The sequence below is a fragment of the Oncorhynchus masou genome, chromosome 9 (genome assembly GCF_036934945.1).
Source record: "Oncorhynchus masou masou isolate Uvic2021 chromosome 9, UVic_Omas_1.1, whole genome shotgun sequence".
Lineage (NCBI taxonomy): Eukaryota > Metazoa > Chordata > Actinopteri > Salmoniformes > Salmonidae > Oncorhynchus > Oncorhynchus masou.
The window spans coordinates 9,353,391-9,371,073 of record NC_088220.1 but is presented as its reverse complement, the minus strand read 5'-3'; the positions used below and the strand labels follow the sequence as shown (position 1 = coordinate 9,371,073).

The 17,683-nt window shown below is 40.5% G+C and overlaps 1 protein-coding gene across 1 annotated transcript; it reads left to right on the top strand.

The window, feature by feature from the left end:
- The first annotated feature begins 1,460 nt into the window (after nt 1-1,460).
- On the top strand, nt 1,461-16,625 carry LOC135545148 (homeobox protein EMX1-like). Its single transcript, XM_064972782.1, has 3 exons — nt 1,461-2,232; nt 13,822-14,006; nt 15,254-16,625. The coding sequence occupies exons 1-3, from the start codon at nt 1,890-1,892 to the stop codon at nt 15,422-15,424; spliced, it is 699 nt and encodes a 232-aa protein (XP_064828854.1). The 5' UTR covers nt 1,461-1,889; the 3' UTR covers nt 15,425-16,625.
- Nucleotides 16,626-17,683: the final 1,058 nt, after the last annotated feature.

Here is a 17,683-nt window from a genome sequence, read left to right as displayed (position 1 = left end):
TCATGGTCTGAGAGTGTTTAGGTGCCGTTTGGAAAACTCCAAGCGGGCTGTCATGTGCCTTTTACTGAGGAGTGGCTTCCGTCTGGCCCCTCTAACATAAAGGCCTGATTGGTGGAGTGCTGCAAAGATCGTTGTCCTTCTGGAATGTTCTCCCATCTCCACAGAGGAACTCTGTGAACTCTCTGTCAGAGTGACCATAGGGTTCTTGGTCACCTACCTGACCAAGGCTCTTCTCCCCATATTGTTCAGTTTGGCCGGGCGGCTCTAGGAAGAGTCTTGGTGGTTCCAAACTTCTTCCATTTAAGAATGATGGAGGTCACTGTGTTCTTGGGGACCTTCAATGCTGTAGAAATGTGTTGGTACCCTTCCCCAGATCTGTGCCTCGACACAATCCTATCTCGGAGCTCTACGGACAATTCCTTCCTTCGACTTCATGGCCTGGTTTTTGCTCTGACATGCACTGTCAACCGTGAGAACTTATATAGACAGGTGTGTGCCTTTGCAAATCATGTCCAACCAATTGAATTTACCACAGGTGCCACTCCAATCAAGTTGTAGAAACATCTCAAGGATTATCAATGGAAACAGGAAGCACATGAACTCTATTTTGAGTGTCATAGTAAAGAGTCTAAATACTTATGTAAAATAAGGTATTTTTAAAAAAACAACTGTTTTTGCTTTGTCATTATGGGATATTGTGATGTCACTATGGGGTATTGTGATGTCATTATGGGGTATTGTGATGTCACTATGGGGTATTGTGTGTAGATTGATGAGGATTCTTTTTTTCATCCATTTTAGAATAGAATAATGTGTAAAAGAGGAAGGGTCTGAATACTTTCCCGAATGCACTTTAAAAGAGTCCACAGTGATTTCAGTCCACAGTGATTTTGGATACCTTGATAAATAAAAACAAATCATAGTAAACCCCAGAGATATTTTGTAGTTGATCCCTAGAATTACCATGTTTAATTTGTTAGAAGTGGCTTTAAAGGTTTGGACTGGTATGATCTAATTGATCAATGAACCTTCAGGTGCCACTGTCAGCTATGGGCTATAGAATACATTACCAGAATCACTTTGTGTGAAAACCTTTTCTATTGTTTTCTATTAGGAGGCTAATTTCCTAGATTTTAGGGACCATTTGGGGGATGACGAGACGACATAGGGCATAATAAACTTGTTATAAGTAAGTTACAATTACTAAATATTTCATTAACAAGAAAATCCTTCAAATTATGTTTCTTCTGATTTAATATAATATCACTTTGCAACATTGAAAAAAACGCATATCGATAGGCTACTAGTCACACGTCATTTAAATAAAGCAGAAGCCACTCATTTAGATTTACAAAATGGCTGTTATGCTAGGTCTACACGGTCCCTATCTGCGCATGCCCACCACACCTATGTCAGCGACAGTTGAGGGCAGGTATTGAGTCTGACGAGTGACAGGCTCTTTGTCAAAGGCTTAGCCTACTGATCCTTGCTCATAATGCAGCACAGTCCAACATTTATTTCCAGGAGTGATGAGACTGAGACAAGAGCCAGTCTGTCATAAACACAATCACAGATGAATGAATCTGACGCTGCAGTGGTATCTAGAACCGAAACTTGATTTTTGTCAGATGGTTAAAGCAGAGAAATCCGATCGATAACCTACTGAAGACAAGGTTCGGAGAGAGTGAACCGGATCTACAGGAAACCCGCTTCCAGAGGTCCACGGATATAAGCAGCACGATTTGCACGCGTGAGGGACTGCGAGTTATGGATTTCCCGGGAACTGTTCTACTACTACTGTTGTGAGGTTTTCTTCTGCATCACCTGTTTTATAACTGTGTCATTGAATATATTATTAGAAATATATAAACTATAGCCTATTCTTGATCATGTACCAACATAGTAAGAAGTGTTTTACCATCGAATCCCTTGTTGGGAAAGACGTGAACTCTTCGACTAACGGGGACGAACCGATCAGACCCACAGCGCTGAGGTTCATGGAATCAATTCACCCGGCGCCCTTTGGGAGTTGTTTCCAGAACTCCGGCAGGACTTTATACGGCAGTCCAGACATGATGTTCCCTGACCCGGGCACACACACAGGGAACTCCGGTCTGCCCCTGCATCCGCTCCAGCTTCCATCGCAGCCTTTCTTCAACCCGCATCAGAGAGACACGTTGAATTTCTACCCGTGGGTTCTTCGAAACAGATATCTCGGTCACAGGTTCCAAGGTAAGCGAATACATTCTTTAATTGAATGAATATTACCAAAGTTATTTTCAATAATATATGTTTGGGCATATCCTTGCATGATTGATAAAGAAACACGAGCTAAATTACAACGACTGTACGCATCAGAAATGAGAACTCGAGTTGACTGATGGAAGAACTGTCCTTATTGATCCCTGAACATGCAACATGTTGTTATGGATGGTATTTTAGTCAGGATACAAATCATGTATTAAAAGGGGAAAGCAACAAAAACAGGAGCAAAGCAAATGATTAAAACTACTGAAATTTGTTTGGAGATGAAAACGTTTCAACATCCAACTATAGCTTTTACTATTTATATTTTAAGTCTTTATGCTTTTTTAAAGTTATGTCGATGCATTATTCGTACATTTCAGAGATTGGATGCGTTAAATTAAACGTAAAAACATTGCACCCAGGATTTGCGCCCGCCCGTAGCTTAAAACAACTATTTTTTAAACCTATAACATTTCAGTAGTTTAATTTTGGAACGTTAACATGTTTTAATTCAAGTAGACTATATTGTTTATTTTTATTCATTTAAAATGCACATCAAAATCATTGCATTTTCTTATTATGTATGTTCCCAAAACGTTGTTAGGAGATCAATAGTCTAATATGTTGAATAATAATACCAGGGTCAATTAATTGTGATTTAAATTTGTGAGCTCTATGCAATTATACAAATAAAATAATATAAAATAAGAACAATATTTATCTAACAAATAGGCCTTATAATTAATATTTTTTTTCCTTTTGCCAACCCATTCGTTTTAGGTTTTGCGTTATTCAGAAAGTTAATTATAAGCAGTGATGGAAAAAGTAACCAATTGTCATATTTGAGTAAAAGTATAGATACCTTAACAGAAAATGACTCAAGTAAAAGTCACCCAGTAAAATACGACTTGAGTAAAAGTCTAAAAGTATTTTGTTTTAAATAAATATGCTTGAGGTATCAAAAGTAAATGTAATTGATAAAATATGCTTAAGTATCAAAATCAAAAGTATAAATCATTTCAATTAACCTTCTATTAAGCAAACTAGACGGAACGATTTTCTTGTTTTTTAAATGTACGGATAGCCAGGGGGCACACTCCAACACTCAGACATCATTTACAAACGAAGCATCTGTGTTTAGTGATCAGAGGCAGTATGGATGACCAGGGATGTTCTCTTGATACGTCTGTGAATTAGACCGTTTTCCTGTCCAAAGTATTCGAAATGTAACAAGAACTTCTGGGTGTCAGAATAAATATATTGAGTAAAATGTACATAATTTTCTTTTGGAATGTAGTGAAGTGAAAGTAAAAGTAGTCAAAAATATAGTAAAGTACAGATACCTCTCCCTAAAAATACTTAAATGGTACTTTTACTTAAGTACTTTACACCACTGATTATAAGGATTTTTTTTCTCAAATATTTAGAAATAATGAACTAATAATTATTTAATATGAAAGTTATTTTAATGAAAAATAACTAAAGACAGGAATATTGTAATATTATTAGTTTATAATAATATTATAGTATTATTACAAATAAAAACAGCAATCATAAACAATAAACAAATAATAATAATAATACTATTTAATTAAATTAATTTGCTTTGTGTTCTACTTTAGATTTAAAGGCTGGCCATTTCTGATAAGACAATAACTATTTGAAAATGGACCAGCTTTAGCAACCAAACAAAGCCATGAGAGAAATTGAATATTGGAAAATCTCAATATTCAGTGACCAAAACCTTAAATCTTCTCATTCAAGCTATTTGCAGTACATATATGCAATACATGGTGAACATCCTTAATAACTGATGCTAGGTGGTCCTCAAAAAACAAAGCAATTTGTTAAACCAGACAGATCAATAACTTTCAACGCTCATCTCGTTGACTCAGTGGACAGCAGTGGTTAGCCACATCAGGTGTGCTCTCAGGTATGTTACACTCTGACCAGTCAGCCCAGGGCCGTATTCACTGTGTCTCAGAGTATTAGTGCTGATCTAGGGATCCATTAATTAATTCTAGGATCCATTAATGAATAAGATTATGAGGACAAAGGGGGGGGTCTGATCCTAGATCAGCACTCCTCCTCTTTACCAGGTAACCTTCAGGGTGTACCTCAGTCAGGTAATCAGTGGGAGTCAGAGGTTGGTGTCACTGTTGCTCAGATCAGGAGCTCAGATAAAGTGTCTTTGTTTACGGACACAGCAGATCCACTCACTGATGGTGTCCAATAACCATGAAAACTAGTGTTTAGACAAGGCTAACTACAGACCGGAGGAGTGAGAGGAGAGGAATAGCCATCATGACTGTCACTTACTGTTAGAGATGGATGGATGGATGGGAGATTGATTTTCTTTCTTACTCCCCCACTTCCTGAGCGGTTGAGAGAGAGAGATAGAGAGGTTGACAGAGAGAGAGAGCAAGGTTGAGAGAGAGGTTGACAGAGAGAGGTTGAGAGAGGTTGAGAGAGAGACATCATTACAACACTGTATATATACATAATATAACATTTAAAATGTCTATTTTTTTTAAACTTTTCTAAGTGTATTGTTTACAGTTAATTGTTTTTTAATTGAGAGATTGACAGATTGAGAGAGAGAGCTAGAGAGAGAGCTAGAGAGAGAGAGAGAGAGAGGTTGAGAAAGGTTGAGAGAGAGAGAGAGGGAGGTTGAGAGAGAGATAGAGAGAGGTTGACAGATTGAGAGAGAGAGCTAGAGAGAGAGAGAGAGAGAGAGGTTGAGAAAGGTTGAGAGAGAGAGAGAGGGAGGTTGAGAGAGAGATAGAGAGAGGTTGACAGAGAGAGAGAGGGAGGTTGAGAGAGAGAGGTTGAGAGAGGTTGAGAGAGAGGTTGAGAGAGAGAGAGAGAGAGAGAGGTTGAGATAGAGACAGAGACAGAAAGAGAGAAAGAGAGAGGTTGAGAGAAGTTGAGGGAGAGATGTTGAGACAGAGAGAGAGAGAGAGAGAGAGAGAGAGAGAGAGAGAGAGAAGTTGGGGGAGAGATGTTGAGATAGAGAGAAGTTGAGGGAGAGATGTTGAGAGAGAAGTTGAGGGAGAGAGATAGAGAGAAGTTGAGGGAGAGATGTTGAGAGAGATAGAGAGAAGTTGAGGGAGATATGTTGAGAGAGAGATAGAGGTTGGGAGAGAGATAGATAGAGAGAGGGAGAGAGAGAGAGGTTGGGAGAGAGAGAGGTTGGGAGAGAGAGAGAGAGGTTGGGAGAGAGGGAGAGAGAGAGCTTAAGAGAAGTTGAGAGAGAGATGTTGAGAGAAAGAGAGGTGTTGAGAGAGAGAGATTGAGAACAGCACAATATAAACAGGATCTTAGGTCCTACACATGTGAGCACTTATTTGTATTGGGGTGCATTTCAGTATGTAGCCTTTGGGGTGCATTTCAGTGTGTAGCCGTTGGGGTGCATTTCAGTGTGTAGCCTTTGTGGTGCATTTCAGTGTGTAGCCTTTGGGGTGCATTTCAGTGTGTAGCCTTTGGGGTGCATTTCAGTGTGTAGCCGTTGGGGTGCATTTCAGTGTGTAGCCTTTGTGGTGCATTTCATTGTGTAGCCTTTGGGGTGCATTTCAGTGTGTAGCCTTTGGGGTGCATTTCAGTGTGTAGCCTTTGGGGTGCATTTCAGTGTGTAGCCTTTGGGGTGCATTTCAGTGTGTAGCCTTTGGGGTGCATTTCATTGTGTAGCCTTTGGGGTGCATTTCATTGTGTAGCCTTTGGGGTGTATTTCAGTGCATTTCGGTGTATAGTATTTGGGGTACATCTCGGTGTGTATGGGATTGTTATCACCAGGAAGGAAGGCAGACAGTAAAATTCACCCATCTCATGGTCTGATGGTCTGGAGGTTTGCTCTGACACATTGCTTTGTGTTGAATGCCAGGAGACACGTGTTGGAAGTTAACTTGTAGGATAACTGCATTGTAAACATTATTTTCCTAACATATTTGATAGTTCATAGAATTATCAAATATGTTTCTCTTCTTCTTGTCGTTTAGTCCTTTTGTTTATAACCAGACAGAAAAACAAACAATCAATCAATAGTTCATAGAATGCTTCTCTTCTTCTTGTCGTTTAGTCCTTTTGTTTATAACCAGACAGAAAAACAAACAATCAATCAATAGTTCATAGAATGCTTCTCTTCTTCTTGTCATTTAGTCCTTTTGTTTATAACCAGACAGAAAAACAAACAATCAATCAATAGTTCATAGAATGCTTCTCTTCTTCTTGTCGTTTAGTCCTTTTGTTTATAACCAGACAGAAAAACAAACAATCAATCAATCAACCAACCACAGTCAGATAAAGACCATCCACCCCTACTTTATATGGAAATAGACCACCCCCCCTTATTTACCAATATCCTCCCCCTTATTTACCACTATCCTCCCCCTTATTTACCACCATCCTCCCCCCTTATTTACCACCATCCTCCCCCCTTATTTACCACTATCCTCCCCCTTATTTACCACCATCCTCCCCCTTATTTACCAATATCCTCCCCCTTATTTACCACGATCCTCCCCTTATTTACCACCATCCTCCCCCTTATTTACCACTATCCTCCCCCTTATTTACCACCATCCTCCCCCTTATTTACCACTATCCTCCCCTTATTTACCACCATCCTCCCCCTTATTTACCACCATACTCCCCCCTTATTTACCACTATCCTCCCCCTTATTTACCACTATCCTCCCCCTTATTTACCACCATACTCCCCCTTATTTACCACTATCCTCCCCCTTATTTACCACTATCCTCCTCCCTTATTTACCACTATCCTCCCCTTATTTACCACTATCCTCCCCTTATTTACCACTATCCTCCCCCTTATTTACCACCATCCTCCCCCTTATTTACCACCATCCTCCCCCTTATTTACCACTATCCTCCCCCTTATTTACCACCATCCTCCCCCTTATTTACCACTATCCTCCCCCCTTATTTACCACCATCCTCCCCCTTATTTACCACTATCCTCCCCCTTATTTACCACCATCCTCCCCCCTTATTTACCACCATCCTCCCCCTTATTTACCACTATCCTCCCCCTTATTTACCACCATCCTCCCCTTATTTACCACTATCCTCCCCCTTATTTACCACCATCCTCCCCCCTTATTTACCACCATCCTCCCCCTTATTTACCACCATCCTCCCCCCTTATTTACCACCATCCTCCCCCTTATTTACCACTATCCTCCCCCTTATTTACCACCATCCCCCTTATTTACCACTATCCTCCCCCTTATTTACCACCATCCTCCTCCCTTATTTACCACCATCCTCCCCCTTATTTACCACTATCCTCCCCCTTATTTACCACCATCCCCCTTATTTACCACTATCCTCCCCCTTATTTACCACCATCCTCCCCCTTATTTACCACTATCCTCCCCCTTATTTACCACCATCCTCCCCCTTATTTACCACTATCCTCCCCTTATTTACCACCATCCTCCCCCTTATTTACCACCATCCTCCCCCTTATTTACCACCATCCTCCCCCTTATTTACCACCATCCTCCTCCCTTATTTACCACTATCCTCCCCCTTATTTACCACCATCCCCCTTATTTACCACTATCATCCCCCTTATTTACCACCATCCTCCCCTCTTATTTATCATTCATCTGACTGCCTCCATATTCATCCATCTAGGGTTAGAATGAGAGATTGGCCCCCACCACTACCCAGTGTGTAGCTTACTGCTGACAAGACCAGTCTTGTTGGTGCCAGGGGACTGGTGTTCCTGGTGATGAACACAGCTCTCTGGCTGGCGCTGCCATCTGCTCCCTGGTAGTCATGTTGGAGGCATGTTCCCCAACCCGCTGAGTACAGGCCAAAGTGTTGAAGGCTCATCCCCTGGAGGGTATTCCCTCTGTGGCTGGGGCTGAACCACCCTTACAGTTTAGGGTTAGTATTCACAAATAGTCTCAGAGTCGGAGTGTTGATTTAGGATCATGTCACCCAGTACATATTATTATATTTATTATGATCTATAAGGCTAAACTGATCCTAGATCAGCACTCTTACTGAGCATTAGTGTTCAACCTGGTGAGTTGTTCCCCCAGTCTCAGACTTCCCCAGAGGGATTTGAGTGGAGGTGACGCCACTAACGCCATATGACAGATGATGCCAGTCTGACTGTCTATCTCAGTGACTAAACCACCAGCCAGAACCAGCATGGGACGAGATCAGGGTGCCTTGTGAGCATCAGGCGACAAGTGGCTAATCTGCCCCTGAATTCCATCCTGCTAGCTAACGCTCAAAGAGCAGGGGTCTCCAACCTTTTCTAGCATGTCGTGAGCTACACATTTGTTTTCTAGCCATTAAATAGGCACACTTTTCTCTTCTCCTCTGCAACTCTTCCCCAGGTCCTTAGTGTTCCACAGAAAATAGTGCACTATGTTTTCTTGCCAATATACCTGGTAAAATAAGGGATAATAAACAACTCTAAGGTGGGCCCTATAAAATCTGTTTGTTTTTTTCCCCACAGATTCTGCTTTATATTTTCACAAATTATGTTATCTCAGTGAAAATGTTCCTGTTTTTTGATTACTATTATTTTTCACTCTCAAAATTACAATTGTTCATAGAGAATCAACGAAATTGGATGTTCTGAGTCCATGTCAATGGTGAAATCACATCAGAAGACCATGTTTTGGGCCCTGAAGAACACATTAGGATTTATGAGTGTAATTCCCCTTTAATTGCGCCGTCTGGCTCTTTAATTGCGCATCCAGCGAGTGAGGAATGTGCGATATAATTTGCCGGTCGAGTGATGGTTCTAAATGCCAAAGTTAGCAAATAACAAATAATAGATACAAATGATATACTTACTCGTGCTATACTTCTGCCAGGTAAAACTACTTTGCAGTTAACATTTAATTGTGACCGTTTTGTGGAACATTATTTATGTTATCCCACTAGATGGTTATCACATTAAATGGCCACACACGGACAGACAGGGGAAATATTGCTGGAAATTAATTGGCAGGTATTTGTTTTTTTTTAAGCCAATAGTGGCTAACCAGGGGTGGAATAATGTCAATGTTGCGTCAATTAGATAGTAGCTGGGAGCTTGCACTGTCTGATGCTTGTGAGATTTGTTAATGACAGTTTGCAGTGGAACACAGGAAAATGACATTTACTTTCAGAATTGTTTGGCAAGCTACTCATAGATGGGTGGTGGGCTACTGGAGACCCCTGACAGACTGACCAGATGAACACTTATTGATGTCACTTGTTAAATCCACTTCAATCCGTGTAGATGAAGGAGAGGAGACAGGGTAAAGAAGGATTTTTCAAGCTTGTTTAGACAATTGAGACGTGGATTGTGTATGTGAGCCATTCAGAGGGTGACTGGGCAAGACAAAAGATTGAAGTACGTTTGAACAGGGTATGGTAGTAGGAGCCTGGCGCACCAGTTTGTATCAAGAACTGCAACGCTGCTGGGTTTCCTTTGTGTATCAAGAATGGTTCACCACCCAAAGGACATCCAGCCAATTTAACACAACTGTGGGAAGCAGTTAAGTTAATATGGGCCAGCATCCCTGTGGAACGCTTTCTACACCTTGTCGAATCTATGCCATGAGGAATTGAGGCTGGTTCTCTGGACATAAGGGGAGGGGTGCAACTCGATAGGATGGTGTTCTTAATGTTTTGGGGGGGAAACATTGCATGGGGGGAAATATTGCATGGGGGGGGACATTGTTTTGAGTAGAAGGTGTAGTCACTTTTTTTGTCTTGTAAAAAGCCACCAATACAAGCTGAGGAAACCTACTATTAGCTGCTATTACCATTTGCTATGTTGTTGTCTTAGGTTTCTCTTTATGTAGTGTTGTGTTGTCTCTCTTTATGTAATGTTGTATGGTCTCTCTTTATGTAATGCTGTGTTGTCTCTCTTGTCGTGATGTGTGTTTTTTAGTCCTATATTTCTGTATTTTTAATCCCAACCCCCGTCCCCCTTCAGAGGAGGCCTTTTGGTTGGCCATCATTTTAAATAAGAATTTGTTCTTAACTGACTTGACAAGTTTAAATAAAATAACAAGAAAGACTGCTTTTAGATTAACTGAAGTTGATGTCGGACTCGAAAACCTCTTAATGTGTAACTCAGTACCGTTGTCTGTGAGTAGTGCAGCAGGTCATATCAGACCTGCTCGTGAAGATATGAAGAGTTGACCATAAGCACATATGTTATGCTAGGGAAGAAATACATGGTTGTTTCCACAGACAGGTCTTTCATTTAACTCATTTAACTGTGTGTAGTAGAGAGCATCAGGACAGTTTCTAACTAGGTTTATATTAGCGTGACATTATCAATTAAAGAAAAAAATTGTAGACATAATGTTTCATCATAGCAATATCACAACAAGATATTTCCATAGTACATTTAGTCCAATATTCAGTACCCCTTTAGGTCGCTTTCAAAGCTTGTGTGCCAGTAGTGCCACTAGTGTTGGACTAGTAACTGGAAGGTTGCAAGTTCAAACCCCCGAGCTGACAAGGTACAAATCTGTCGTTTTGTACGTTCTGAAGTTAACCCACTGTTCCTCGGCCGTCATTGAAAATAAGAATATGTTCTTAACTGAATTGCCTGGTTACATAAAGGTTGAATAAATAGCATCGGTATTCGCTAGTCCGAGGTCACGGTCAGTTTTCACTGCTTCTCTGTATCCGTCTCCTTTCATAGATGCTTCATCTTCGGCCCATGTTTTGCATGTGAATGAATGTGGCTGGACACTGTAGATCTGCTGTGGCTGGACACTGAAGCCCTGCTGTCGCTGATTTAATTCATGTGGTTTGACAGACTCCTCACAGCTTTCGGTGCATCCCACACACTGTCCCTCAACTGCCGAGCTGTAACCGATTTTTGCGTACGCGTGTTTGAGGTTATATTTGTGCTGCACGGTTCTTTTCAAGCCAGGCACAACCTTTTCATGTGGCGGTCAAATAATTTATTGATGGATTTGCTTATGTAAAAAATATTGAAGTTTTTTTTTATATGTGTCATTTTAATAAACGCACCCTAATCCTGGGAGGGCAGATGTTGGGCCTGTGGTGAGAAGAAAGTCATGTACACAATGAAACTGAACGACAAGGACATTTTACTATTGCCCTGTGTTGAATGAAGTCAGGTATGTTCATACGATTCAATTTGTTTAATTGCACAACACTTCGTCTTCACAACAATAGTTTGTTTGCATTTTCCCAGCCCGAGATATTTACGTGTGATGTCATATGAGGCGTTACTGAACACATAGGTTTCATGCTCAGCGTTGACTACACTATAGGCCCTACATGTATACAAATGAGCTTAATGTCACAATATAGAGAGGTGAAGCCCCTGAACTGCTCTATAGTGGTAAAATACCTCTCTTGTTCTGAATGAACCTGCCATCCATAACTTATGAATGAAATAAGGGGAATCAGTATTGAAACTAGACAATCTAGTTCTGGAGGTTTTTATTGAGTCTCGCCTAAGAGAAATGTTCACCAAGCTTTATGGAATACATCAGTTTAAATTACCGTACTATTGGATCGCAATACATGTGATTCATGTCTTTGTTACTTTTTGCCCAACGAAGCAATGTCCTAATTAAAGTATCTTATTTTGAAACACTTTGATCTGAAAAGCAAAGATATGTTTCTCTCACAATAAACATATGCTTATACGGGCCCTCTGTGCGTTCTCGATGGGCCGTGACCAATGTTCTCTCAACAACAACAAAAATCCCGGCCCTGAGCAAATTTAAGGTCTGCTGAGCGGAAACTTGAATGTTGTGAAAATTCTTGTGCAACTTTCAGCGCACATTTACTGTGAACACTGAGGCTGTACCCACTTTAAGTTAGTGTTAACAGTGGTCAAGTAGGCTACTGTGGCTATTTGATTATAATGTAGGCCATCAAAAACAATGTGGAAAATGCATCCCATAATATTTTAACATGGAATTAGCTGTTCTATCATTCAGACTACAGTAGCAGCAATGTGTGGTGTTCAATGTAGGTCTACATTCCACGAGACTTCTGAAAAAACACACATGGCTCAACATTAACCTGTTTATTCACTTGTCCTTCAGACAAGGATGTGACTGAAAATGTTGTTGTGGTGTTTGATGGAAGAAACCACTTTACAAAATAAATTGCATCATTATTCCCATACCAGAATTACAGAGAATCAGACAAATTATGCTACCTGTAGGCTACTTAGCTTATTCAAGCCCGTCTCAAAATACAACACTGCCCCTTTAAGACAAAAAGCTCTTTACCTGACTAGCTTTTCAAAGATGTCTAGAAATGCAACCCCCCCCCCATTGCTGACTACAAATGATCTGTAACTGGGCTAGTAACTCACTAACCAGCAAAGGATATGAACAGAATGTGCACACATGGCTACATGCAGCTCTCCCTTTGATCTCAAAACAAGCACATCTACTCATAACCGCTCATGCTGTTAACACAGTCCAGTTCAAAGTAAATAGCACAGATCCATATATGGCAATGGGCTATTTGCATATAGGCCTACTATAGCTCTGATTGGTTATGCCGTACCTATCTGTGTACAGTACAGGCTGAGTCATGTGTGTCACCGCAATAAAATCCTTCTCCGATGCGTTCTGCCCACAACAAAATCTCTTGCATAGTTCGTTTTTGTTTCAGTATGTTGCGTTGAAAGGGACTTATATTGCCATGATTTTGATCACAATTGCCACAGTAAAGGGAAACGTTGATAGTGTTAACTACGGGGGAAAACTCTAGAAAGTTGAGTGAAGTTCAATCTCATGCTTCTCTCTGTAGGCTGATATTTATTCTGCCAGTAGTCCCAGAGGGAGCTATTAGAGGGAATATTGGTCATGCCCATGATATATCAGGGAGGTGTTTCTTTTTTCAAATGTATCTCTCTATCTGTGTGTGTGTGTGTGTGTGTGTGAGGAACCAATAGGCTCGTTGTTGAAAGTCCCAGTCCCTTTATCTGTCGTTTCCTAAATGTGATGACATTCAAACGTGATGTGTAATGCATACAGTATATCGTCTCCTTCATGATAAATCTGTCTGCATAATAGATCAAGCATGTGGAATGAGGTGTGGTGGCATTGTGAAATGGAGGATTATATCACAACCTAACATTAGTAACTTTTACATGTACATGAATCAATTACTCACGTTATGGGAAAGTGTCATGAATGATGAGTCAAGTGAAGTTGCCCATCGGGGCACATTGATGTGGCTGATACTGGCCTAGAGAGCAACATGCAATGTGTTTCAACACTGATGCCCTCCTTAGCAGCATGCAATGTGCTTCAACACTGAAGTCCTCAGTCAGTGCTTTGCCCTCTTTTTGAGGTGTCATTGGACCAGCTATTAATCACAAAACAACACCATAGCCTACGAATACAACCACTTAGTAAAAACCATTAGTATCATTTTGCTGAGTTGTACAACAGTTAGTGTACAACAGTTAGTATACTCTAGCTTATCTCTGTACACATACAACAAGAGCTGCTACGGTGTCATTTCTGTCTGTCAACCCTAAGTCGAACCCTCCACTTCCTCTCCCTCCTCTCCTCTCTCCAGGTGAGGACAGCAGCCCAGAGAACCTGCTCCTTCATGGGCCTTTCTCCCGCAAGCCGAAGCGCATCCGGACAGCCTTCTCCCCCTCACAGCTCCTCAGGCTGGAGAGGGCCTTTGAGAAGAACCACTATGTGGTGGGAGTAGAGCGGAAGCAGCTCGCCAGCGGCCTCTGCCTCACCGAGACACAGGTGAGTGTGAGGGGGGGGCACAGCGATCTTGAACGCACCCGTAACATGGTTTTTAATGCACTCTAAACCCCTTGGGGTTAAAAGCCAATTTATGCTTGATCTGAAAATGTGGTTGAAGGCTCTGTATGGAGGGTGTGACTTACTTACGGAGCCACGAGGCTTGCAGAGGCCAGATTGAGCTCCGTACCGCATCACCGTGCGCCTCCCAATTTTTTGACCAATGCGAAGGGCTCTGTATAGCTCCGCATTGACATGGTTGCTTGACCGTAGGTGAGGGCGGGAGGTCCTGTATAAACACAAAAACTAAATTCCTTGAACACAGCTCTGCCCTGACGACAGAGGCCGTTTCACAGTAAATTATGTAAGGGAATTCACCCCCGTAGTGGACAAAAATGAATGGCAAATTATTGGCATAGGACTAACCATACGGTGATTGTCAAAATGTTCCCTTAAGGTATGTACGGACACTGCAAAAGTCGGATTTTATCATGCAGAGCCGTTTAAGGCATGGCTGCATTCCAGAGCACTGAAACGGATATGAGTAGGCTCTTTGTCAGAACCCCACAACACCCTCTCAACCAACGTATAGCAAAACCAGGTTTCTCCACAGTAGTTATGGGGATGGGCATGGTGATGCCAATAAATCATGTAGTTCATTTCACAATTATTATTTATGACCTGATTTCTCTAATCACATCAGAAACACGCTGCTAACCAACAGCAATTCAGGCTTTTCGCAATCATCTCATGCAATATATCATGCATTGGGAATACAGTATTGCGATGTGCTGAACTTTTAATTTCAAAAGTATTAGGCCAATAATTGAATCAAGCTTGTAAATAGGATATAAAAATGACAACCAGACAATGCCTGAAAAATAATATAAAAATATGATGCTCTTTGCACGGCAAAAAGCTGTAAAGAACGACATTATGTGAAGCCTTAGGCAGGCAATGTTTGCCAGTGTTATAGAAAGAAATGGAAGCAGTAACAGTTGTACACCCTGTGAAATATTGTCTTGGAAAAATCATTGTTGCTATGACACTTTGAAAAAAAAGCTTCGCTTAAAAATCATAGGGCATAGGTACATTTACTGAAGAAAATGTGTGTGTTCGATTCAGCTGTCGCAAAGTATTTCATGGAGGTGGAAGAACGAGTTGTAGTCGTTTTTACAGCAAGCGCACTTCTATATTTTACCATTTGTTTCTTCCAGTGCTAAACTTGACGTCTCTCCTTTCTCTTCCAGGTAAAGGTTTGGTTCCAGAACAGGAGGACGAAGCACAAGAGACAGAAACTGGAGGAAGAGTCACCTGAGTCACAGCAGAAGAGGAAAGGAAGCCAGCACGTCAGCCGCTGGAGGGTGGCTACGCACCAAGGCAGTAGCCTCGAGGACATCGATGTCATCTCGGAGGACTGACGTACGTCGTTGTCACCTTGATTGAACCGTCATAAATCATTCAACATGAACGCACGCTGACCGACTGCTGACTGACTTGTGTCTGAATATGAGCAGTCTGTGTGTTCCTCTGAACACCTGATTTGATTTGACCTTTGATACCACCTGTTGTTAAATCAAACAGATGAACAACTTTAATGAAAACAATCAGAATGACTTCTTCATGTTGGACAGAAGAACTCTTGTTTGATCGTTAAAGAGACAGATCTGACATTTTGTAGCTGAAGGGTTTTTGACCCAAGTTGATCACGTTATCACACAGCTGTGGCTGCTGTCAACTTGGTGGACATCTGCATTTGGTCTATGTTGCTTGCCGTAGTAGCACAAACTACTGAAGAGAGACCGTTTGACTTGGAGGAATTGTTCAGTACATTTGGTTACTCTATTGTCTAACTATCCTTACTCACATTTAACAAAACATCATTATTGTTTTAACGTTTTCAGTTTGTTGATGTGTATTTGTACAATGCTCAATATGCACAATATGTTTGTGGTAACAAATAAATAAGCCATTGGTATGATAGCTATAGAGGAACACCCTTAGAACCTGCTGATTCTGTTTAGGATTTTGTTTTATTTCTTAATTATAGTCTTTAGACCAGTCCCACTGAAAAGTAGGTAACCACCACTACAGACAATAAGTCATACCGATGCCACATTACCCTGAGATATGTTTTTCCATTCTCACATTGGAATAGTTTGGACAATTTAAATTGTAAGTATTTATGCAAATCTAAAAAACGGTATTCTATGCATCGTTTGTCCTGGTTTTGTTTCCTCTGGATTTAAAAAGGCTGTTTTTGTCGAGTTTGTTACTTACTTTAAATTCATTCCACGTTTGCTTTTGCCTTTGACAAAATATTTGATAAATTATATTGAGACCATGTAGAATGTACAGTGCAGGCACATTACAACTTGTCCACAAGAATGACAAGAAAAACAAATGTACCTCAATACTACATTTATTTCAGCAACATTACCATTCCTGAGATATAATGTTATGTAGCACTTCGTAGTGGAATATACATTTGCATTTGTTTTAAATAGATTAGAAATAATGCACTGTAAGTAGGAATCTTTCTTTGAACATATTTCTCCGGAGAGTGAACGTTTTTTGTACTTTCTGTGTGTGGTCAGATGACTTTGGAAAATAAAAACATCAACCGATATTTATTATGTGCGAGTATGTCTAAGCATTAATTTTCTAACCTATTTTCAACATCCTATAATTGTCGACATGTCATCACTTCAAACGAATGACATTGAACTTGAAAAGTAATTTGATACACGACGATTTGTTCTTTGGGTCTACACCTTTGTAGAACAGATAGTAATATATCAGCTACACGTCAAGGCATCAGCGTATATTTGTTAAATTAATTAAATATTTATTTTAAATAAAGTACAGAAGGCCAAGCATAGCCTATATATAGAGCCGCGGTTATAGTTTAGAAATCTTTATCTTGTGTTATTTTTTATTTTAATTGTATTATCCATGAGAAACCCCAATGGTCTGTTGCCTGTGTTTTACTGATATTTATTCAGTTTGCGGATAGCATTCATTACTAGGCCTATCCTAAATTATACATTGGCTATAATAGGGTTATTAACAATTAGCCTAGATTACTTTTTGACGAAAGCGTAAAACATAAGGAGGTTATTTAGACGGAGGTAGGCCTATTACGTTTGGGCCAATCCTTTTTCAATGTATTCTCCGTCTGGATTTGTGCATATAGGCCTAAAATAGATAGGTTGCGATTGGTGCATGGTCAAATACTAGGACAAGTTCAAAGCGACATGAAACAACGCATTCTGTTCCGTTTCGTGCTCTTCAAAATACACTTTTCACCAGAAATATTATTGTGCCAGAGATGCTTTTCTTGACAAATATAATTGATAAGCCTAGGCTAATCGTTCGGAAAATATTTAAAGCCATACTTCCAGCAGAGTTTCAGAAAAGGTATGTCAAAAACAAAAGCATTTTTAAATCCCGACTACTGACATACATGATATGAGGATATGCTGCTATGTGAAAACAACTTCACTTCTCAGATATGCCGACACAAACGTGAGGAACCTTGTTTTAGAATTACGTCAAGTCACCGTCGATTCAGCTCGGATAGAGAGAGACACGATAAACCAACAACAGGTCAAAACCCGTCCCTGCTATTATTACTAATACGACATGACCCCCTTACTAAAACGGCTTTCTTTGAGCAA